This window comes from Pinus tabuliformis, chromosome 4_2 (assembly GCF_031772625.1).
Source record: "Pinus tabuliformis cultivar Carrire ecotype Pingquan chromosome 4_2, CPIR1, whole genome shotgun sequence".
Lineage (NCBI taxonomy): Eukaryota > Viridiplantae > Streptophyta > Pinopsida > Pinales > Pinaceae > Pinus > Pinus tabuliformis.
Genome location: NC_142304.1, coordinates 216,976,677 through 217,002,994, shown reverse-complemented (window position 1 = coordinate 217,002,994; position 26,318 = coordinate 216,976,677). Strand labels below are relative to the sequence as shown.

Genomic DNA, 26,318 nt, shown 5'->3' with positions numbered 1-26,318 from the left:
TAAGAAATAACACACATGCACACAATATTTTTCCTGGGGAAAGCAATCTGCTAAAAACCCTAATGCTTGCTTGCATTAATTTGATGAATAGAGATGTATTACAATTGCTTTGCTCAATTGAGCACAACCTGCAAGTGAATAACCTATCTCTCTGCTCACTGAGAAGCTCTGACCCAAACTTCATCGATTTTTGCCTCTGCTTGAGCCCCTATTTCCTTGCGCAAATCCTTGAGAACTTAGGCCCCTATTATTTAGGAATTTCTCCCAAAATGGATTGTACAATTCCCCAGGTTGATCACCTGACTGCATGCAACACCTCTACACTCAAGACTAGTCTGCAAGTGATGTTACACTTCCTTGGAATCTCCACCACAACTAGGAAACTCAAATTCTCTGCATGCACTAGCTATTTTGCGCTGATTGATCAATTAACTAGATCATCACTAAGTGTGACTGAAGTCCCACTGCACAACTGACCTTCCACTATTTCCTCCAACAGTTGGAACTAGTTTAACTGAAAACAACTTGAAAAAACTAACCTTGATTTCTACAAATTAGCAATCACACATTCTTAACTGAACTATAACTCCTCCAACTCAAATTTACTGAATAAACTAGGTGACATAAGCCATGTCACACAAGTTAACTGCATCCATGTTGTCTGCTGATGTGGAAATTCGAATTTTCTCAATTTAATCAAGGCAAAATCAAATTGAGAATTTCTTGCTGTATTTTTTCAACACTCTCAGCGAAAAAGGGTTTCAACCACCCCATCCTGCACCTGTGGAACTCGAACTTCCCTCTTGACAAAGCCTTTGTCAAAATGTCAAAATCTTGTTCCTCTGTCAGAATGTAGTGAAACAACATTATTTGCCTCTGCACACAGTCTTGTAAATGGTGATACCAGATATCTATATGCTTGGATTGATCGTGAAATACAGGATTCTTAAAGAGCTTAATGCAACTTTGATTATCACAGTAGATCACAATTGGATCCATCATTTGACCAAACAGTGCAACAAGTATCTTTCTCATTCCGATTGCCTCACATGCTACTTGAATTGCAACCATGTATTCTGCTTATACTGAGTTGAGTGCCACAAATCTTTGCTTCTTACTGATCTGGATTTAAACAGGAACGCAATAAAATACAGAGATAACCATAAACACAAAGATGCAGCAGAAATAATACTTCATTTCATTACTGTAAAATACTGAAATATGCTTACAACCAGAAATGGAAATAAACCAGCTAGGGCGATGGTAGCTTATCTCTGAGAAGAGATGTGCAGCTACATGCCTCTGAACTGTTCTGAACTGTGTTACAATGAGGCTCGAAGGCCTATTTATTGTTGCGAAACAATGGAAAACCCTTCACATCCTGAAACCTAACCCTAGAAGATGAAATGCCAAATTGTGGGCCTCGTTTGGGTAAATTGGTACATCAATTTCCCGGGGTCGTAACTTTGGCATACGATCTCCGTTTGACGCGTACGATAGCTCGTTAGAAAGATCTATCCAAGTACTACCACTTTGGGAGGCAACATGGTCCATGGACGCATGTTGCCCCAGATTCCCAAAAAAACGTCGTTTAGGGCCTCAAAACGGCTCCGGAAGTTCAGGACCCGAAAAACTGCTAAAAATAGTAAACTGTGCTACAATTTAGGAAACTGAAAAAGCTGAAAGAGACAGTTGTGGGGGTCCAAATGGGATAGGTGGGTGGCCACCAACATCCACCTAGATCATTCCTCCCCCCTTAGGAAGCAATGGTCCCCATTGCGTTGAGTTCCTCCTTGAGATGAGGAAGCTTCTGCTGAGCTGGGTCTCTGGTGAGCTGTTCTGCAATCTTTGCTGTGACCAGAAATGGTGGGAAGCATGGTCGGCGATGGTCCACATTGAACACTCGGTGCAAGCGAAGGAATGGAGGAATGTTGTGCTTCAAAGCGTTGTTTCCCGTAGCCTTGGTACTGGTGTAAGGACCATGTCGGAGTGGTCGGAGCTTTTGATGGGCTCTTGTAAGGCGTTCTTTCTGCAGATGTAACCAAACTTTGTTTCCCACCTGAAACTTATGTGGTACCCCTGTGGGTGAGGAGAAGTTGTTCCTGTGTTCTGTCATGATTGTATCCCTTTGCTGTTGCTGCTGCATGGAGGAACCCTTTGCAGGGGTCATGGATGTAGCAACGATCTTCCCCTTACTTTGGGAGTGAACCAGACAGATAAATTTCCTGGTATGGGAGATGAGTTGGCTGCCTTTCTTAGCAGTGATCAAAGATGTGGCAGTAGGTGGGGCTACCTCTGGTATCTTGTATAATGAATTATTTAAAGAAATAATGACAGCACGAGGCCTTGACTCATACACAGCATGTCGCCTCCACAAGTATGGTTGGCCTAATAATACATCACAAACATCCAGAGGTGTAACATCACACAATACCTCGTCTGTGAAGGGCTTGATGCTGTAGGGAAGGCGACATTGTTGGCAAACTTTGAGATCTCGTCCTTCATGCAGCCACCTGATACTGTACGGCAGTGGGTGTGGTGTAGTCGGTAGGCCTAGCTGCTTCACGACCTCTGCTGAAACGAGGTTCTTTTGGCTGCCACTGTCGACAATGAATTGTAGCGGCGAACGCTTCACCTACATCTGTGAGTGGAAAAGACGCTCCCCTTCCTCTGGATTTTCGAGCTCATCTTTCTGGATCTTGGCGGTGGCAACAGTGGCGCTGGGATCCGCATCAATGATCTGCTTCCCTTTGCCATTCCCCTTGTCGGGTTTTGGCTCAGGGTCGGAACATGCATCTGATTCGGAAGCCTTCAACTCAGCCACCAACGACTGATTGGTCCGACACTCACTTGTGTTATGAGTGGGACTCTTGTGGAACTCACACCACTTCCCTGTGTCCTTCTTCGGCTTCATGGTGTTGTTCTTTTCTTGCGGCTTCGACGGGTTGTCTTGGGTCACCCCGCCTTGGCTTTGTCCTTTGGGCTTCAGATTTGCAGATCCAAAGTCTTGCTTCTTCTGTTTGAACTTTTGCTCGATTTTGACAGCGTATCGGTATGCTGTGCCGAGTGAGGAGATGTTCAAGAACCCCATCTCTTCCTGGATGTATCTGTGTAGGCAGCCGCGGTATTTGAGTACCAGATGCAGGTTAGAATCTTTGATACCCAACTGTGTGCGAAGGGTATGAAAAATGTTTGTGAACTCCGGCACATCTTGGTCTCGTCCCTGCCGCAGTGTGGTCCATTTGATGTATTTGTCCTCATAGCTTCCGACAGGGTAGTACTGCTCCTTGATGGCATCCCGGAAGTCATTCCAAGTGGGTGTGGCTGAAAATAGTGAGCCTGTACTTTCATCCTTCTGCTCGCAGTAGGTTTCCCACCAGTCCTTGACGTGGGGGGCTGCTTTGAGAAGAGCGAAAACAATCTTTTCTCGACTTGAAAATTCATGAACAGAAAAATACCCATCTAGCAGATTTAACCATTTATCTACGACATCTGCGTCTATTTGACCTTCGAAGATGGGGATTTCAAAATTAACTTGTACCTTGAAGGGTGTGGCATTTCAGAGTCATTGTTGGAAGCCGATGCATCGCCTCTGGGTAGCTGCTGAAGGATATGCGCAAAGCTATCCATCATCGCGTTCCTTTGCCGCTCGAGCGCTTCTTCGAGCAAGATTTTGATAGGATCTCCTGCCCCCTCGTCTTTCTTCTCATCCGCCATGGGAGGCCGTCGGGATTTGCGAGGCTGGTCTTGCAAAGGTTCGACCAGTTCAAGCCCTAAATCCTTATATCCCGACCTCGTTGGGGACATGCAAAGAAAAACAGAGAAAAAACGAACCGTTTGGATACCACTGATCCGGATTTAAACAGGAACGCAATAAAATACAGAGATAACCATAAACACAAAGATGCAACGGAAATAATACTTCATTTTATTACTGTAAAATACTGAAATATGCTTACAACCAGAAATGGAAATAAACCAGCTAGGGCGATGGTAGCTTATCTCTGAGAAGAGATGTGCGGTTACATGCCTCTGAACTGTTCTGAACTGTGTTACAATGAGGCTTGAAGGCCTATTTATTGTTGAGAAACAATGGGAAACCCTTCACATCCTGAAACCTAACCCTAGAAGATGAAACACCAAATTGTGGGCCCCGTTTGGGTAAATTGGTACTTCAATTTCCCGGGGTCGTAACTTTGGCATACGATCTCCGTTTGACGCGTACGATAACTCGTTAGAAAGATCTATCCGAGTACTACTACTACCACTTTGGGAGGCAACATGGGTCATGGGTCCATTGACCCATGTTGTCCCAGATTCCCAAAAAAACGTCGTTTAGGGCCTCAAAACGGCTCCAGAAGTTCAGGACCCGAAAAACTGCTAAAAATAGTAAACTGTGCTACAATTTAGGGAACTGAAAATGCTGAAAGAGACAGTTGTGGGGGTCCAAATGGGATAGGTGGGTGGCCACCAACATCCACCTGGATCACTTACTGTACCAGGAAACAACTGCGTACCCAACACTGAAAATTCCACTTGATGTACTTTTCGGTTTGTTGGACTCCCCACCCAATCTGCGTCTGTGAAGCCACATAGCTTCACTCCCTCTGTCCGTCTGTACCATAGTACAAACTGGGTAGTGCCTCTGACATACCGTAAAACATGTTTATCTGCCTTCCAAAATAATTTGGTTATCTTAACCATAGCTTGGCTCAGTTGGTTGACTGCATAGCACATATCTTGTCGTGTATTCACGAGATACATTAGTTAACCCACTAGCTACCGATAAATGGTAGCATCCACTTCTTCCCTTGAAGTGGCATCCTCCTTCCTCCAGTTGGTCGCTAGAGGTGTATCCATGGGTTTATAACTCTCCCTGCAGAATCTCTATAGTATCTCATTTGCATACTTTCCTTGAGACACAAATAGTTCCCCATCGCCACGCCATACTTCCAACCCGAGGAAGTAGTGCATGAGATCCATGTCCTTCATTTCAAATTCCTTTACAAGATCTGATCAACTGCCCATCACCAATTAAAATCAAATCATCAACATATAAGACAATAATAAGCAATTTACCTTCTACCAAGATGTGATATAGGTTTGCATTCACTTCACTTTTGGTGAAGCCCAAACCGGTGAGATCAATGTTGCACGAAGCAGGGACGTTTTTTGGAAGCGGGGACGCAGAAGCGTCATTTTCCAAAAATCTAGGAAGCGAAGCGTTTGCGGAAACGTCTGCTATATATATATTTTTATATTTTTTTTGCATTTATATTCAAAACTTGCGTCTGCTATATTTATATTTATTTTTTTATATTCTTTTTGCTATATATATATTTTTTATATATATTTTTTTGCATTTTTTTTATAATTTTTTTCAGAAGCTTGAACCTTCGTACAGTTGAAGCGCTGTCCGAAACGCGGTTCGGAAAAAACTGAAACGCGTTTCGAAAAAACTGAAACGCGTTTCGGACGACGCTTCCCCCACGCATCCGTACGGATCGCGGATCAGGGTTTTGATCCGGAGGGGGGGACGTTTCCTGCAACACTGGGTGAGATAGCTATCGATCCTGACGTACCAAGCTCGGGGTGCTTGTTTGAGACCGTACAACACTCGCTTGAGCCTGCACACATGAGACTCCCAATCAAATGTCTCAAACCTTATGGTTGCTCGATGTACACCTCCTCCTCAATAACTCCATTGAGAAATGTTGTTTTTACATCCATCTGGTGGATATTCCACCCCATCTACGTAGCCAAAGCAAGAATTAATCTAATGGATGAATACCTTGCTACAGGAAAAAAGGTCTCCTGATAGTCAATTCCCTCAACTTGAGAGAATCCTTTGGCCACAAATCTGGCCTTATACTTCTCTATGCTTCCGTTTTCTGCATGCTTATCCTTGAAGATCCATTTCGAACCCACATTTGATTTATCTGTCGGTCTTGGGACCACTTCCCAAACACTGTTCTTTACAATGGATTCATATTCCTCCACCATTGCATTAACCCATATAGGTTGCTCTACTGCTTCCTCGAAAGAGGATGGCTCAATCTCTACAAGTTCAGTCATTAGAGCCATGTAGCTAGTGTACCGATTAGGTGACCTTCTCTTCCTATGCAAATTTGAAGGAGCTCCCACATTCTCCCTTGCATCCTGCACAAGTCTATCAGCTTCCCTGGTCCTTTTCCTACCTTCTCTGGATGGTTCTGCTTGAGTGGGTGTCTCCACTCTCTGCTCCTCAATTTGTGGCTACTCCACAACTTCATGAGGCTCCTCCTTTGGAGCTAAAAGCTCCTCTTCTGGTGGGATCTGAAGCTCCCTCTCAAGAGGGCACCACATCGCTTTCTCCTCATCAGACTCTACATCCCTTCGCACAACTATCATTCCGAGGGATGGCAAGTACACACGGTAGTTGTGGGGAGTTTTTGTATAACCCACAAATACCCCGAATTTTGTTGTCAACTCAAGCTTCTTCCTTGATTCTTTGGAGACATGGCAGTAAACAAAGGCTCCAAAAATCTTGAAGTGTGACACATCCATCTTCCTCCTCGAGAAAGCCTCCTCTGATGTAATTATACCAAGAATTCGATGAGGACTCTGATTCTGCAAATAGATTGTTGTGTTGCATGCCTCAACCCACAAATGCAGAGGTAGGCCTTGGTCATGCAACATCGTCCTCGTTTCTCCCACAATTCTATGGTTCTTTCTCTTAGCCACCCCATTCTACTGGGGGTTGTGAGGTGATATCAACTCTCGTCGAATGCCTTCTTTCGCACATAAATTATTGAATTCATTCGACACGTACTCACCTCCATCATTTCTCTTGAGAGCGTTCACCTTCTTGCCAGTTTCTTTCTCAACCAATACCTTGAATTCTACGAAATTGGAGAATGTCTCATCTTTCTTCCGCATGAAGAAGATCCAACACTTCTATGAGAAGTCATCAATAAAAATGACAAAATATTTGTGTCTGGCAATGGAGGTTGTCGAGAAAGGTCCACAGACATCAGAGTGGATCCTTTCTAGGACTACATGTGCTTTGTTGTCTCGATCATGGAATATGGATTTTGTGTACTTCGCCAAGGTGCATCATTTGCATACATCCTGCTGCTCAAGTGATCCTTTGGCGAGGCCAGTGATTATTTGTTGCATAATCTTTAAGCGCCATGATGCAAATGGCCAAGTCTTCTGTGCCAAAGTTCACTGACATCGCAGCCCTGCACTTTCTCCGCCTTCGTGCTTAATGTAGCACAGTCTTCCACATCTAGCTTATATAGGTTCTTCACATGAACACGATCTGCTTAACCTGTCCCATGGCTATGTGTCTCAGGAATGCTTTTCCTTTGCTGAAGATCACATCATAACCACGATCTTCCAAAACTGCAACAAAGATGAGATTTTTCTTTAGGCCCAAAATGAACATGACATCCTTGAGCCTGAGAGGGGAACTCGACTCCCTCTGAAAGGTGACTGTACCAATCTCAATCGCGTTGTACCTTCCATCGTCCCCTAGCTCGATGTGCATCTGGAGATCTTTCTCCTCCAGGTCATTGAAAAGGTCTCTACACCCTGTCATGTGGAATGAGGCACCTGAGTCCAAGTACCACACGCTCCCCATCACTATGCTAGCCATGCATTGATAAGGGTAAATTCAAGCTTGAATTGTGAAGCCAAGGCTTCACTTGCTGCTCCTCATGAGGTCTTCTTGCTTGTCTCTTTGTGTGGACACATGGCATAACACCTGAATTCATGACAATGGAAGCATTTAATTTTGGACAAATCTTTCTTCTTGCCCCCTTGGCTGGATTTTGGTTTAGTTTGAAATTTCTTCCCTTTTCCTTTCTTTCCCTTTCCAACCAATACAAAGATTTCTTCCTCCTCGCCCTTGGATGAAGTCCCATCTCTGGTATTCCGCCTTATTTCGTCCTGTACCAAATCAGACCATGAGCGTTCCCAATTCGATAGTTTTTCCCTCCCGTTCACTGAATCTTCATAGTTATGCCATCTCTTGGGAAGGCCCAAAAGGGCTAGGCTTACCAAGTCATCGTCTGAAACACTAACACCAACTCTTGCAAGCTCATCATGAACCTGTGTGAACTTGCTCAGATACTGCGAGATAGTGCCATTCTTTTGCATCTTGATATTTCAAAGTTTATTCTTAAGCGTTAGCTTCTTGTGGTCACTACTATTTTGGAACAGATCTATCAATGCTTGCCACATTGCATAAGGAGTTTCTTTCCCATGGAGATCGGTGACAACGTGGTCTTGTACTCCCTCCAATATTATTCTCCTCGCCTTGGCTACATCTTTCTTCCACTGAGCAAAGTTATGGGCATCAAATTCCGCTGGTTTTGCAACATCTCTCTTGATGTATTCTAGCAATCCATTTTCATCGAATATCGTCTCCATGAAATCCTTCCATGTGATGAAATTAGAGCTGCCTTCCAAGGCATACTCTAGCCTCAGCCTGTTGAGTCGTCTTCTTAGCTCTGAAGACATCCTGCTACATTTAACTGCAAATTCGAACCTCTTGAGAAACAAATTCAAAATTCCTGCTCTAATGTGAATCCTGCTCTGATACCATGTAGAAATTATGGTGTAGATTTGCAACTTCTCATGAAGTTTTAATCAAAATCACAAGAGTCCAAGACACAAACCTACTTTATTGCTCTGTGGAAGTTAATTCACAATTTAGAACAAAAATCTCAGACATGCAATAAGAAATAACACACATGCACATAATATTTTTCCTGGGGAAAGCAATCTGCTAAAAACCCCAATGCCTTCTTGCATTAATCTGATGAATAGAGATGTATTACAATTGCTTTGCTCAACTAAGCACAACTTGCAAGTGAATAACCTATCACTCTGCTGATTGAGAAGCTCTGACCCAAACTTAGTCAATTTCTGCCTCTGCTTGAGCCCCTATTTCCTTGCGCAAATCTTTGATAAATTAGGCCCCTATTATTTAGGAATTTCTCCAAAATGGATTGCGCAATTCCCAAGGTTGATCATCTGACTACATGCAACACCTATACACTCAAGACTAGTCTACAACTGATGTTACACTACCTTGGAATCTCCACCACAGTTGGGGAACTCGAATTCTCTACATGCACTAGCTATTTTGGGTTGATTGATCAGTTAACTAGATGATCATTGAGTTTTACTGAAGTCCCACTGCACAACTGACCTTCCACTAGTTCCTCCAACAGTTGGAACTAGTTTAATTGAAAACAACTTGAAATAACTGACCTTGATTGCTACAAATTAGTAATCACACATGCTTAACTGAACTCTAACTCCTTCAACTCGAATTTACTAAGTAAACTGGGTGACACAAGCCATGTCACACAAGTTAATTGCATCCAAGTTGTTTGCTAATGTGGAAATTTGAATTTTCTCAATTTAATCAAGGAAAAATCAAATTGAGAATTTCTTGCTACATTTTTTCAACACCTTTTGAGTGGAAGCCCACCTTCATCCATGTGCTCATGCTAGATGGGTGAGAAGCAAGTGGTTGATGCAAGCGGTGGAGATAAGAGGCATATCATCAGCCAAGGGTGGCTGTCAGGGGTTGCTGGCTGTGAGGCTAACCAACTAGCTATCAAATGTAGGAGAAAAGTTTTCTTCTATGGGGTTACCCATTTGGGTGTGTAACAATAGGATTAGATGGCCTTTAATGGGCTTACTTGAGGACTTACGTTTTAAAAAGGCCTTCTTATGTAGGGGGTGATCACTAGTGTATGGGCCAATCTAATCTACATCAGGGTGCACCTATGTCTTACTGCATGTTTATGTGTCTGTTAAGACTGTATGTGGCCTTGTCCTTGGTGCAGTATCCCTCAGATAATTCTCTACGTGGCAGTCTCCCAAAGTCAAATTTTTATGTTTTTTATGGTAGTTCATTGCTTAGCTTGATGAGAAGATGAAATGCCATGCAATTTTTTTTCCAACCAATGAAGGCATCGTCAAATTACACGTGGTCAAAGTTGGTCAACAGGTATAACAGATTTCTAAGTGGCAAAACAGGGACATCATTGAGCAATTTTGGACATGCATTATGTCAAAAGTGGTCTACAAGAAAAGAGGAATAATACCCATGTCTCAGATTTTTCAGGTTCCTCAGGGCATTATAGATCTAACATAAGGGCGTGATGACATGGAAAATGCAATGATGATGTGGCAATGCAAGGCATGATATGGAAAATCAGAGCAAGACCCTAAGTGAAATCAAGGTAGATTACAACAAACCTAGGTGGCAGAATCATCAAATTCACTAAGGCATTGGAGATCAAGCAAAAAGGTGGTGAAGTCAAGTTTACTATTCATTAATGGTCAAGTCAACTAGCCATTATGGACAGTTAAATGGAACATTGGGGTGTTATTGACCAAGAAATTGATGAATGTGCAAAAATCTAGTTGTTAGAAAGTCAAGGGTCTTCTCTTCAACCAAATAGACTTCCAAGAGGACCAAATCGAGTTTTCCAAGTTTGACATTGAGCGTTCAAAGTTTACTATTCTGTAGTTTTGGTTTTCTGGAGACATAAGCAAAGGGAATATGGACCTCCAAGGAAAATTTGAGTCAATTCGACTCCTTAGTGTTGGTTGGTATGTGGATAGTGGAACTTCTAGGCACATATCATATGAGAGGTCTTTGATTAGCTAGAATCAAGAGCAAGAGGAAGGCATGGCTGTGGAACTTGTCAATGATGTCACTTACCTTGTAAGCAAAGTTGGCTCCATTTCATTTCTGATGCCTCTAGATGATGTTCTTGAGTTGGTTCACATTTTATTGGTAACGAGTTTGAGGAAAAACCTCCTTTCAGTTTCTTGTATGGCACATATACATTGGAGAGTTCCCTTTGAGGGAGAATAGTGCACCCTCGATGATTGTAGTCTACCTAGTATGAGAACTTTGGCTGTAGAGGTGAGAAAGGGTGGCATTTATAGTTCACTTGTTGATCCAGTGGCATGTGTACATTCCAGTAGGAGGTTGGAAGAGCCTTCTAGATTTGAGGCATATGCATGGCAGAGAGGTCATACAACCAAGTTCAAATTAATTACAAATTCTCTGATAACATCTTGTGTTGATGAGGATGTGAGATCTTTTAGCTCTTAGGATTCTCCTTCACTGATTGAGGAGAGAGTGGAGATTGTTATTCCGTATTTAGAGATTTAAGGGAATATAGGAGTGCCTAGATTAGAGAAGGTAGAAGATTTGGTGGAGTTGCAAAGGGAGTCAACTAGTGTCAATGTAAGCACTATCCTTGTAAAGTGGGAGTGTTAACTTTTAGGGTTACACTAAAAGTGTTTACACTATGCCTGGGGTACTTCATGACATTTGGTGTCCATTGTAGATATTCAAACCTTGGATGATCCAATATGGATTGGTGCATGAGAGATATTCCTTGATGGATTTGAACAATTGAGATTGCTTTCTGAGCGGATACTTGATTTTAGATTGTTGTTCGCTTATGTTCTTCCCTTAGGTGTTGGAGTTCTCTTAACAATGTGGTGGATGTCCTTCATGGTGGCCCCATGAAACGTCCACTTACTTAGAGAGAACTTGACATGGTATGAGGAGCATTATGGAACATTAGGTGCTAGTTGGCATGTGGAAAAGCTTGGAATCATATTTAGAGGATTGGAGATGGGGCGAGGACACCTGAGGTTTTGACAATATTCTTGTAGGGTTCATTGAACTTTTGGAGTACATTGCTTAGGAGGACTAATGGGGTCTATGGATGCTTGTGATGGAGGGATGTACAATTGTCCTGTGTACCATTATTATGCATGACATGACCTTCGAGCATGATACATGTACTTTACATTGTAGCATTTCATTTGTGTTGGCCTACGAGTACTTATTGTATGTTGCTTGTAAGGGCTAAGGCCCATATTTTGTTGTTGGCCTTCCCTTACCTCTCATATAAATAGAGCAAGAAGAGATTCTTTCCATTCATATATGTTCATTCACTCACTTCTATTCACTCTTGTGATGATGTGACCGAGAGAAGAGTGTACACTAGCTTCTTTCTCTTTAGAGTCTTCCCATGTGCTCAATCTCTCTCTTGGTTCATTGGGCTTTCTTGGTAATTTTGGAATGTCTTAGAGCATCTTGGAGGTCTAGGATTATGGTTTATCCCCTAAGATTGGGTTAGGGTTTTCTGATAAAACCCTAGGGTGGAATTATAAAGAAGAAGAGGAAAGGACATCTTGCCTTGGAGGATGTGTTGGAGTAATTCTTGCATATGAATATTCTTGGTGCTAGGGATTTGCTGATTTTCCCTAGCTAGGGTTTGGAAAGCTAATAGGATTTATACCAGCCTCGAAAGAAAGTTGTGGTATGTATATGTACTTCATCTTGAACATATTAATAATATTTCTAGCTGTCCAATACTTGTGTAATTTCCAGTTTTGATTTTCAGCTATATCTCGTCTTTATGCAATATTATTTAACACCATATATGTCTTGTTGAATTGACATAAGGACAATTGTTAAGTGATTTGACATCTAAGTGAAGAATGCAATGGGATGATTTTACTGTTGTGACACTGCTATTGTACTATTGTTATTTTTTTCCTGTGATTAGAAACTCGTACTTCTATTCATATTTGAAAGAAAATGTGTTTTGCATACACACACGAAGATGTGTACATTCACTTGGATCTGCCCAGATCCATGATTGGCTAAGTAAAAATTACAGAAACATATGCTTATAAAGCATAACAAAAAGTTCGTTCCACAAGGACCCAGTAAATAGAAATAAAAACTAAAAAAGAAAATGTAACTATAATACATGGGGGAAGATCAAGCCATGTAGTCGCTTATCTTCCCCTTCTTTCCTTTCTTTTTCTGAACCTGTTGCCAATCTCCGGGTTTGGGCTCCACTCGAACCAGTGCCATATCGTTAATGGATCTCTGGGAGGAGCTCTTTGTCCAAATCAGAGCTATCTGAGATGTGTACACGCTTTGTTCCCACCATCCCATCCTCTTTGTGTTCCAAATTTATCTGTTGATCTATCTCCTGATTTTCTGCTAAAACTGTCCCACTCTGATGTAGAATAGTATTATCATTCTTCTCCTGTGTACCCCCTTCTTCTTTTACAGGATTCTTCACATTGTCTTCGTCTTCTTCATCAGATAAATGTGGATCTCAGAACTGCCATCCCTTTGGCTTGTGCACCTTTTACTTTTTTGGATTCATTCTAGCCTGTGGGCAAGAGTTTTGAAGGTGTCCTGTTTGAAAACAAAAATGACACCTAAATCTTGTATTCTCATAGTCTAAAGATTGAGACCATTGAAAATTTTGATGTTTCAAGATTATATGATCCAGTAAGCCTTTGCTCAGGTCAATCTCTACACATATTCTAGCAAAGGTAAAAATACCTTTCTCTGTTCTTTCCATGTTGCTCTTTTTGAACTTGCCCAAAGTATTCCCAATGCCCTCTAAAACCTTATGGTGCCAAAAAGGAAGAGGGAGGTTTGGGAGTCTCACCCAAACAGTAGAGTTGTTACAACCATATTTGTTGCATCAAATTATGGAAACCATGGAGTAATAAAGAGCCTTGCTCTACCCCAAAACCATGGCCCTTCATTTAATGCAAAATCTATATCCTCTTGTGTGATAATATTGTACTGCTATTATTACCACTGTAAAAGAGTATTTTTCAGATCTGGCTATTGGTTGATAAGTTGCCTTAAATAGTGTGAAACATATTACTTTTGGTTTGGAATATTTTCTACTTGAATTGGTAAAAGGTTTGGGCTATTTGTAATTGAAACGATGTACTTTTTCTGTTGTTGTTTTGTACCTTGCTCTACACCATCCCTAAGGCTGAAAATTGACAAGGATAAGATGCGAGAAACCTTCTAGGTTAAAGGTGAAATTTCTGTTTTGCATTGAGTTTTGAATTCCAAGAAATTTCCACACGATCTTTAACAATCTTACATCCTTCATTTTGTGAGTTTGTGTAGCTCAGACAAGTGTTCTAGTTTCAGATGGTGTCTTTGAGACTAAAGAACACAATGGATTAATTTTCTCCAATACCCAGAAAAAGTTTCTAAGGAACAATGTCTTAATTAGAATTAATTAGTTAGTTTAATTATTTTCCTAAGTCTAACTTAGGGAAATGGCTTAATTAATCGAGATTAATTGAGGCAAATCGATTTTCCTCTAGTGACTTCTAGAAAAGTCATTTGAAGGGGTCAAGATGATCTCAACCATTGATTGAGATTAGATCGCGGCCGTTGGTTGCTCAACAAGAGATTATAAGAGGAAATCAATGGGCATTTGGAGAACACATTAGAGACACAGATTTGTAGTGATAGCAAGGGCGCAGTGATAGCGTGAGGGCACCAACAGATTGAGATTAACAGTGATTAAACACTGAGTTGATGGAGATAATTCTTCACAACGATTTCGAGTTTCTTAGAGATAGAGGGAGGTCGATTTTATCTACATAAGAGGTCAAGTTTCCCAGTAGTACGAATTGCTTTAGAGAGGTTGAATTGTCAGAGCAAGGAGAAACTTGCATAAAGTGATCAAATTGAATAAGAGAAGTTGAGTTTGTTAGGAGAAGTCGAATTCCAGAGGAGGCTGAGTTTATTTCCAGCCAGTGTGAGTTTGCTAGTGAGGGCCAAGTTGCCAGGGCCAAATGTGTGGACTAGTTCGAGGCTCTAGAGGAGGGCTGAATTGGATCAGAATGGCCGAGTTGTCTCCATGAAGCCAAATCGACTTGCAAAAGTGAAATAAACAATTTCTGGAGGTTTGCTAATTTACGGAAAACAATTGTAATTTTTCAAAGACAGATTTTGCTGAAGAATAAATAAAATACTTATCTGTAGGACCAGTTTCCCCACACTGAGGTTTTTCGAGGGACATTTTGTCCAAAAAATATTGGTGTTCATTATTTGTGTGTGTGTGTGCAATATTTTCTTAGTTCCTATGGTTTATTTATTTTTTGTGAAGTTACAGTAGTGTTTTATTTAATATTTGCCGCATACAAATTGCAGAAGATGAATAATCAAATTTGATAGGTGAATAATAACCATTAACTGCAACAATATTAAAATTTCACACATTTTATTATTTTACAAATTTATTACTTAATCAATATCTTGGAGTTGATCTTCTTCCCAAGTAGTTTACCATGGTATGTGTATTTGTTTGATTTTCTATATTCATGCGTAGTGTGCCATATGATTTAGACCATATATGGTGAAATGATTTTTCTATAAATTATTGTCGTGGATTTTCATTTTAGTAGCGTTATTGTCACATGGTTCTTTTTCTCTGCCATGTTATTGCACCATAGAGAATACAATTTACTCCAACTGGATTCTTTCAACAGTGCAAAGATTCTTGAATACTTTTAAAGTTTCTTCTCCCCCATTATCACATGTCCATCTTTCCAATGGTTAATCTTGTTGCTTCTCTACAAAGGATTTAAACATCTTAGATGTTTCTATGCCATGTCTTTTCTTTGGAAAATAGATAAGTGTCTTCTTGGGAAAATCATCCTTGAAGGTAATAAAATACCTTTCTTCACCATGTGACAATGACACGTCAATGCACAAATGTTTGATTGTACCAACTCCATTTTCCCTTCGATTATACTTCTTTGATCCTTTGAGAAAGAATGTATATGTTGCTTTTTGAGATTGCACTTGTCACATATGCACAAAATGATTGGCGAAATGTAATTCTAGGTCTTCCTCAAGTCGCTTCTTCTTGAAGGCTCCAATATTTGTGTGCCTATGTACCTATATATATGATGCCAGGTGATACTATGTCACTTCATCAACTGCAACTATGAAAGCGAGTTTTAACACCTCCACACAAAGCTTATGCAGATCATAAATGAAATTGAATTACAGAATCAACCCTGCCTCAATATTCTTTCTCATTGCCAACATACTCTTGATCAAGGTAGGCACATGTAGGACATTTTAGATTTATATGGCTCATCCAACATCTGCAATGAGACAACTCCCTTTACTCATTCTAGCTGGCTCATGCTTACTTGAGTCAATAGAAGTAAAATTTCTCCCATCCAATATCACTTCATACCTCACAAACTAGATTCTGTCAGAAATCATATGATGAGTAGCTCCCAAATCCTAGTACCAACACTTGGGAAAAGTTGCATTTGCTAGTGTTGATAGCACTGTGACTGTGAACAACTAAATTGAACCACTTCAAGAAACTGTATTCATTTAGTCTTTATTTTTCTCAATTCGGGCAATCTTTCTTAAAATTTCATTTCTCACCAGATTGATAACAGCTACACTTGTCCTTGTTCCTATAGGTATCTTGATTCCTTTTTGAGTTGTTTGGTTTGCGTTAGAGTTGGCGTGAACTATCCTGTCTTTTCTTCTTCACTTTTCCTTACCACATGATGAAAAAAATGTTGTATATAGTGTTTCCCCATAGCTTGCAAGAGGGGTTCCCTTAGTTGTTGTTGTTGTTTTTTTCACTATTTTGACTGATATCAATATTATGTCAAACTCAGAAAATAAAGGTTCTCAATAGTTAATGGTTACCAATACAATGCTGAAGTTGTATATGGAGATAGATTCGATGGAATTGATGCATCGGTTTCTAGTTCTGACAGTGAATTGAATCAGTGTGTTGGGGAACAAGAGACGACGAGGAAAGAAATATCTTTGACTAAAGAGTTCAGCAGTTGGGCTTCAAAAGAACTTTTAGAGTTAATTGGATATTTGAAAGAAGATGCTGAAAAGGCTATTTCTCTTTTCGAGGATCAGCAACTCTTCCTAACATATGTAAAGGAGAGTAGGCTTCAGGATCCTCGCAAGAAAATTCTGATTATTTGTGATGATTCCACGATCTATTAGGAAAACCAACTGTGGGACAGTTTGAGATGTTAAAGCCTCTTGAATCACATCTGCCTTCGAAGCAGTCATGTTTTGTTAAAGGAAACTTAACAATCTAAAGTCAAGGTCCCCTCCTAACAGACTGGATGAGCTCAGAAGCTTGATCAATGCATGCATGCAAGAAGGTATCACTGATAATCCATTGATCCAAGTGAGGATACCTCAGTCTTGTGCTAACACACTTGACCCCTTACCAAACAGTAGGGCATGGTATCTGTATTGTAGTATAAAATATTCAGCTTTTTCATCACCAGGAGGTACAATATGTGGCACAGATCTGATGACATGTCAGCCCTGTTCCATGCTGTCTCTGTTTCATTTACCGTACCATTTCCAACTTTTCTGCAACTTAGGTTTTCTTTTGGCATTTCTCTTGGAGATGCATTAGCGTTCTCAATGTTCACTTACTTTTGTGCTTTGAGAGTCCCGCTGGCCATTTTTGGCCACTTGCAGACGATAATATTTAAATAAAATGAAATTAAAATAAAATACCAAAGAGGTTGTTAGTTTGTATCTTGCATGTATGGTTAGTGCATTCTTCAGAATGGCGAGTCAGACGACAGTGGGTGGTTTGCATAGTGCGATTCCTACTCAGTTATTAATTTGAATCTGGCCATTACTCTCAAGCTTCACGCTGCAATTTCTCTTCTTTTATTTGTACAATGATATTTATGGACAAATTTTCATTGGAAAATGTGAACAAAAATAATTTAAGACCACCTGAAAAGCTACATGGGAATCGGGGCAAATAAAGTTGCCCCGGTCGACTTAGAAATTATCACCAAAAGGATACCGAGGAACTGCCCATCATTTGATAGCATAGCTACTAATAGTGTGGGAGGCTTTTCATTATTGGAAGTCCACCTTCGTGACATTTATTCTTTCAGGCTTTCTATATCATGGACATTGTAGTGAAGGTGCATACTGCATAGAAGTCACGCAAAAAACTCCTGTACTGTTTTTGTTTGAATCGATCTTCACTGATTTTAAAGGATATTTCAGACTTTATCGTAAAAATACATTAATAGCAGTTTTTTTTGGGTGAACTCTAATATGCCCTTAAACAGTGAGCTGTTGTTTTTTCTTCTTTCTGTCAGTCCAATTTTGAAAGATAATAGTGCCAGTGTTACTAATGAGGTGGATTAATTTATATTATGCAGTTCTTGCTACTGAAGAAAAGTACAATGAGGCTATGTTCAGTGCTGCCAAACGACTTGCAGCAGCCATTGATGGACTGCCCGACCCTGGTGGTCCCAAGTTCCAGGACGCCAAAAGGGAGTCAAACTACAAGACAAAGAAAGAAACAGAGGAGAAAAGAGGACAGTTCACAACCGTGGTCGGGGGCCTTCTCGTAATTGCGTTTGTAGTTCCAATGGCCCAGTATTATGCTTATGTCTCAAAGAAATAATGAAATATGGCAAATTTTGTGCATACATTGTAATTATTCTAACTTCTATTTATTTCTAGAAGAAAGGGATATATCATGAGGATTACTTTATCCTCCAAAATCAACAATCTATGTTTCGTCATTATCTCAATGACATTTTAGTGTTTAAGTTTTAAATATGATAATTATTTCTAATATCCTTTTATAATTTCAAAATACAAAGAGACCAAATCTTTGGACAAAAAAGGTGTTTGTTGAAGATAAGATCTTCAAAACTATGACTAAAAGTGAAATGTATCCAACAAGGTAGTTGAAGTACAACTTACATTAGTGTTCTTTTTTCTTACCATTGACTCACCAACCTAGTGAGAGCCATTGCTGGCTATATAGTTAGTCTTTCTACCATTGACATAGAACTTGTGTAACGTACACAACCCCATAATGTCTAATTAAGGATATGAGGCAATCCAACCCCGATCTCCATGGTTACTTGATGAAGATCAGGTTATCAAAATTCCTCTTCCTTCAACCAACTTAAAATTCATCTCTGAGACCACCATTGTCTTTTGGTTGTCAAGAGCTTTCCAACATTATCAATTTCGTTCAAATCCGAGCTCTAGACACAAAGTTATACTTATTTTAAATTCTTCCCTCCAAGTGCCATGTCAACATCCATACCATTGCCACATGGCAGTTCTTTTCTACGTGTCACCACCTCATATGGCCACCTATGTTCCACCTCAGCATTGTTGCACACTCTAATCCACATCACCCATGCCATGTTAGTACCACGTAAGCATGCCACATCACCCAAGACTTGCTTCATGCCACTTTAAAACATTATCGAGATATGTCAGTATCAGGAGGAGACCCCAATACACAGTATCCCAAACTCCCAATATTCAATCAACAAATATCTCAAACATTGATAGCCCAAAAATATGTGGTCTCGATAACATACTTTTCTTTGATAGTTAAGAAACATTATAAGGATCTATTAGCATCATGAGTTTGTATGACAACATACACATACCATTCACCCAATTTGTGGATACTTGATGTCTCGACACCTTAATTTTTAATGGCCTAATATCCCAATAAACAATATATTGATAAGTCAATGTCCTAAAACCCACCTGTCGCCAGCTTGTTAAGCTAGTATTTTGACACATGATAGTCTCCAGGCCAATAAGTTTGTGGCTTGATTGGCCAAATCATTCAATTGTTGATAGACAATAGTCTGACAACTGATGCCCAGTAGTCGATTAACAAAATGTCAACTGATAGGACTTGTCTTTTCGTTTATTAGAGTTTCTAAATCTGTCAACATTAGGCGTTTGTGCTAGAGGTTGTTCGAAGTGTTACTGGACACTCGATGCCCAATACCCCGAAAGCTTGATATCTCATTGCTTGTAAAGTCCCAAACTTCTCGTCTTTATTACCCATATGTTCTATCAACCGGTCCGCTAGCCCACCGAAGGTTCACACCATATGGAAACCAAGGAATTCACTAACATTGGCTGGTCCAATTGATGAACATCAGCTAACAGGAAAGTCTCCATTAGTTGACAAACATTATCTAGACCCGTCAGTGTTATGGATTTGCATTAGTAGTTGTTTGAAGTGTTACCTGAAACCGATACTCGATACCCTGACATCCAATCTCCTGTCCTCTCGGGCTTAAGCCCCTTTTAGCTAACTCTTTGTCACAAAGCCCTTAGTGGTCCATATGACTAATGATTAGAGTTGAAGACTCTAATCCCCAAATTTTCGATAGTCAAGCTTCTGATAGGAAATTTAGGCTAATTTCTAGGAGTTGAAAATGAATATAATAGGGAAAATATCCTGCCCAAATTCTCTAAGGACACTAAGATTCTCATAATCCTATAAGGCCATCAAACCTTCATTCCAAAACCTCTGTAATAGGCTATTCTCCCAAAGGATCAAAGGGACCTTTCTTCATTGTTTGCCCTCATTTGAGGTCTTCAAACCTTTTCATCCCGAATAGGGAAACCTTTCAACTAATTAGCAATACAACAGGGATATCGATAATTGTTCAATCCATCAACTGGCTTAGTGAAGGTTAAACACAATCATGAAAGGGACACACAAGCCTACTTTACGTCCTTCAATAGACTTCTATCATTCATGAGTTCTTCATGAACTCTTTAACACTTTCCATCAGATGTTATGTGAAGATTTTTTTATCTAATTTTTCCCTTTTTAATTATGGTTTTCTTATGATTAACACATCATAAGAGCAAATTAAGATCATTAGGCAAGAATGTGAATATTATACAACCATTACAATTATATTTACCATCTCATATCACAGACATGTATCACAAATAACATATTTGAAATCTTATCTCTACATACAACATTTATTCATAAAAGAAGCAATAACTAACATCCAAGCAAAATTATACGATACATTGAACTCATCATTAAAAACATACATAATGACCTACATAACAAGAATCATGAAACACAAAACAACAACTTCATTTCATTTGCAGAGAAATAGATACAAATATCTGAATCACTTAAACTTGTTGGAAGTTGGAGAAGAGAGAGCCACTCTCCACCCAATCATAGGCTCACTAGATTGTAGTATTTCTTGCAATTGGCCACCCCCGAGCCAAATTTGATGCCTTGAGAGGAAGATTTTCTCAGGGTTTTACAATTTTCAAATTTGGGTAGAGGATATGAAGGCCACTCTCCTTCACATACAAGACTCAGTGTTCTACTCTTCTTCTTTGTCTCTCTGTTTGTCTATTCTGTTTGTTTTCTCTACTCTACTCTACTCACACACCCCCACGAGTGCTTTTGTTTGTTTATATTCACTCTTCTATCTCTCCAAAATTACCATTAACCCCTCGCATTGTGCCCACTATAAGAATTTGGGGTCCCTCTTTGAGCTACATGGTTAACCAAAAGTCTCTAGAGTTGAATACCATTTCCTCCATTCTTCTCATAACTACTAGTTAATTGGTTAGTTCAACTACCAAATCATAAATAAGGTGTAACCACCTCATCTCGCATTTACCCGCTTTTACAAGCTCTCCAAGGTAAACATGAGTTGAGTGTTACTATGACATGACCCGACCTCCAAGTTCCAGTTATGGAAGTGGGGTCTACTAACTGGAAACATACTACCATCCCTTAAGGACATTAGATCACCAGGTGACTGACAACAACTACTGGAGATCAATCCCTAAGATGGAACTTTCATTTCTCAGACTTTACACCCCAACCGCATGCTTGACACACTGTGCATGCAGTTGGAAGGCTCCAACCGCACTCATAAGCCTTCCTACATGCGATTATAACCGAAATTCTTCAATTCATAGGGTGAGGTTGCGAGATCTGTGCCACTTTTTCAGGGTTGGCTCACAGGCCACTATCTAGAATAGCCCAGAACTTTCCATAATCAGATTTAGAATAATCACAAGTCTAATCAATCAATACTAAAGCTAGATCTTGTCCAAGACATGCCTAATACATGATAGACATTTCGTCAAACATATGGTAAACATAGTAGCTACAGGTCATGAATGCATATATGATCATGATCTTCTTAACTTCATTAGAGAATCATCAAGAAGGCTCAGAGCCCTCTCAAGCTAGCTGCCACAACACTTGTTATCCCTTAATACATTAACCATTCAATAACTTCTCAAATCATGAACAAGATCCATAGTAAGAACACATCATTCAACCATGCTTATAACCATCATATAACCAGAATAGAATCCATGACAAATCAACCATAAGATCAACATAATAACTAGACATGTGCTCATGAATCACAATAATAAAATAACTCATACTAACCATATGAAAAAGCCAACCAAGTCAAAGACTTCCACGTACCACCTGACTATGGATTGGGCTGAACCAAATCTCTCTTTCAGCCAATCACCCTCGTGTCATATTCCAAGCATTAATGTGGGATCATATGGGTTAAACTAAAAAAGAACCAACCAAACCACCTCAACCCTCAACCACCGTGATTTCACCTAAACTGGTCTAGAAATCACTAACATCAAAACAAGCTTGGATGCCTTCGACTTCCTTCACCAACTCTAGAGGAATTTTCCTATCTCCACCCATTCGTCAAGAGTTCCAGGAGAAATCCCATCTCCACCCTTGACCCTTGGGAATTTTCCCGAGACTACCTCAACTGAGATCCAACTTACTAACCATCCAAAGCTTAATCAAAATAGAGAATCCACTACATCATAGCTATCTAGGAAATAACAAGGAAATGTTGAAACCACTGTCAATCCAGGAAAATCCCATGCCAATGACAACAAAATAACCAAAGAACCGCATGCATGTACCATGCATCCAAATCTCAGTAAGGAAATCACACATGCAACCTGTTACCTGCAATGCACACCTGTTGTAGTTGTTGTTCCAAGCTTTTCCTTGTGTGCCTTTGCTTTCCTTTGCTTGCTTTCTTACCCAAGTTATTCCTCTTACTTCCCTTAGATCTTTATTTATAAAAGTGATCCCAAGCTAGCACTGAAAAAAACTCAACTGACAAAAGTTGTGAACTATTTCTCTGATGCCTTTTTATCATTGATGTCTAGTCTCTTCCTTTCCCATTTCTTTCATTTTCCTTTATTTTCTCTTTGATTTCCCTTGCATGCATATTTGTGTCTCTTCATCTTCTTTTTCTCCTATTTTCCTTTATTTCCTTAATTAAATGCCAATTATTGTCTCTTTTCCTTTGCCAACCTCCATAGCCATTAATAAACCGCAAGTGATGCCCACTACAAAGTTTACCCACCATTCAGCTTGGAATACGTGTCCCATGACCTTGGTTTTTATTTTATTTACATGAAAACTCAACTAGAGGTTATTACTTCAAGACAATTAATTCAAGGTAAGATAGGAAATTTCCCCAGATCCCCTTACAACTTTTCTCTTAGGCATCAAGGTTTGTGTTGATTGCCTAAGAGGATGAGTATATACATCAAGGAAATTTGGAAAAATATCCATGTTGGTCACCCAACCTTATCAATTATAATCACTTAGGAATTAAAAAGGGGTGTAACAACTTGGTTTGTTCATTGAACTCTCCTTCTCCACATATTGGCGGTTCAATACATAAAAATTGTTTGTTTACCTCTCTAAGGAAGTAGTATCTTGTTTTACAACTTCATCTTCACCCTCCTTGAAGATCTTCATTTTATGAAGTACAATTGATAATGCATGATATGCTTGTTGTTTTAATTTCTTCTTTTCTGATTTGAACTTATTTCCACAAAAACATTATCTAAGGCTTCATTCTTTGAGCTCCGTCTCACCTAACATCTCTCTAACCTATAAATATGGAATTTTTTTCAGTGAAATTACAACCATCTTTTTGCTGAACCAATCTTGCTTCTCATTTTCTATCAACCAGGATAAACTCTCTTCTACCACACCCATGGAAACCAATTTTTTGTTATTCTTGTCAACAATAAAACACCCAGTGTTGTTAAGTTTACGTCTAAGTGTGGACTATGCTTCATTATACTACTAACTGAAAACAATTTTTTCTGCAAACAAGAGACATGATAGGCATAAGATTTAATTCATACATTCCCACCTCTTAGCTGAAGTGGGACATTTCCCATCCCTCTAACCTCATATTCTTCTTTGCTACTCAACACAATATAATTAGATTGAAATTATCCTCAACAAAACCAAGATACCCATCAATATTGTCAAAAAAGTGTCTAAATACCCTTGAATCAACGTACTTGTTACTGCCTAAAAATGCAAATACACATTTTTACACTTTTGATGCATTCTTCTTAGCCATACAATGATGAAGATGCATGCTTAATCTATCACCCTTATATGATGTATAGTCCCAAGCATTAAGGGGCTAGTCTTGTGCAACTCATGAAGGCTACCCACTATTACCACAATAGCTCTTCCTCTCACTTTTGGTTGGCTCTTCTCCAACTCACAGGGGGATTCCCTAAAAGGTAGGATTGTTAAGCTATAACATGGAGATACAAGGTGAGTTAGGGAAGAGTAAGTCTAAACAAAACAAGTGGATGTAGTATAATGGGAAGAATAAATGGTGTGAGAAGGAAAGATGAAGGAAAACCCCAAGACCAAGTATTAAATCACACCTTGGTCAAATGAAGTCAATGAAGCATAGACCAAAGAGGATGGATGCATGAATATGTAAGGAAGTAGGGCTTGCTATGCATGCCACAAATCTGCTCTAGCTTGCTAATTTATTTTGCTGAAAATTGTCCTCAGAAAGCTAGGGAGTGAAATTCAAAACCTTGGTATGCAGGTGATGTCATGTTAATATAACAACAATTAGGTTTATTAGATCCAAGGCTAGCATGATAAAAATGGCAAAAAGAAGAATAACATCCTCACATTGTTCTATCCAAATGAAGCATGGTTCATTACAAGGAAATCACATCAACAATACAAGGTCCCCCTACAATAGAAATCAACATGTGAAAGAGTAAGTGCACAATAAAAGTTTCACATAAAATGAAAATGTACCTCCAATATTTGATAAAGGTCCAATCATGTGGGATAAAAATGAAGTCCAAGAGTAGAGCTCTTCAATCCCCCAAAGTATTGAAGACCATTACAATGGAGAGAATCTCCTCTTTATAGAGTGAGTCTCTTTTCTCATTCAAAAAAATATAATTTTTTTCTAACTCACTCCATGCCAAGTCAAAGAAATAATAAAAGATTGTAGTACTTAGATCTCTCCTCAATTGAAGGTTGACCATATCACAATATGTGCACATAAGCCTCTCAAGGAGAATTTTACCTCCTCCAAAAAGTGAAAAAATGCTACTCTAGGAGTCTCCAGGAGAGGGCATAATACTAAGAATGGACAATATAACTATGCCAACATGCAATATGTCCAAATATAATTCACCTTCCAAGAATGGATGCATATAGATATAATAAATTAATTTTCAACCTAGGAGGAGTTGCTTAAGGGCCTACTTAGAAAGCTTACAAAGTGCGCCCTCCAAGTTGCATGAGAGAAATAACAATAAAATAGTCCTCATATGAGAATGCTCCATAACCAACCTCCAAAAATAACAAGTGGCCAACAAAATGCATGTAACCAATCCAAATGTGTGAATCCTAAGGCAACCAAACTCCATGTATGAATATGCATTGTGCCAAGTAGATGTAGCATTCCACAAGAAATGGAGTAGTTGAACCCCGAAATAGCGAGTGGACCATCTCCAAGAAGATAAATCTAAGGAGATAAAAGGTGAATTATGGTTTTGACCATACCATAACTACATGAAATAATGAAATATACACCTCTAAGAATAACAATAATTGTCTCGACAAGTGCACTTTCCACAGATATTCCAAGCATAATAAGATCACCAAGTAAATGCATGCAATGTGTCCTTTGTGTGGCCCTCCAAGTGTGCCACACACCTCCTAATAAAATCCCATCCATGAATACCTCAACTAAAATGATATATGTGCAAAGTCAAAGAGGTGGTTATCTCTCCAATGAAGGTTAAAATATGACCAATTTAGTTGAAATAACCATTTAATATAGATTGGAGAGAACCTAGGAGACTTGTGCCCAGGCCTAGAATTTCAAATCCCCTCTACCCGTCAAATGAAAATTTGATGACGTTTTTGCATTTTTCATGTCCTTCATTTTACGTTCTACGCAAATTTGTGAGTGTCAACCTCCCCTTATCTGGAAACTCTCTTTCAACTACTCTTGCATCTCAACTTTCATTAATCTCCCTTTGAGAGTGCCTTGGTTTTTCCTAAGCTAGCATATGTGTTTTGAGATAACATACGACCATACTTTTAAGATTTTATAAGGCTTTAAAATTTTTAGGGGTTAATAGTTTTAATTATGTACTTCAATTTTAACATGTGAAAGGCACTAAAGAAGGCCACATAATTAGGATGATGAGGATCCTCAACCACCATTTGATGAGATGGATTTATGCATCCCTCTATCCATATTAGAGGTGGCAAACCTACATTAAGAGGAAA

The 26,318-nt window shown here is 39.5% G+C and overlaps 1 protein-coding gene across 1 annotated transcript in view; it reads left to right on the top strand.

The window, feature by feature from the left end:
* Positions 1-18,496, top strand: part of LOC149168873 (UPF0603 protein At1g54780, chloroplastic-like) — a 96,472-nt gene extending 77,976 nt beyond the window's left edge. Inside the window, exon 3 of the mRNA XM_089428462.1 lies at positions 18,070-18,496. Coding sequence (XP_089284588.1) covers positions 18,070-18,317 — 248 coding nt within the window. The 3' untranslated portion in view covers positions 18,318-18,496. The remainder of the gene's footprint in view (positions 1-18,069) is intronic.
* The last annotated feature ends 7,822 nt before the right edge of the window (positions 18,497-26,318 follow it).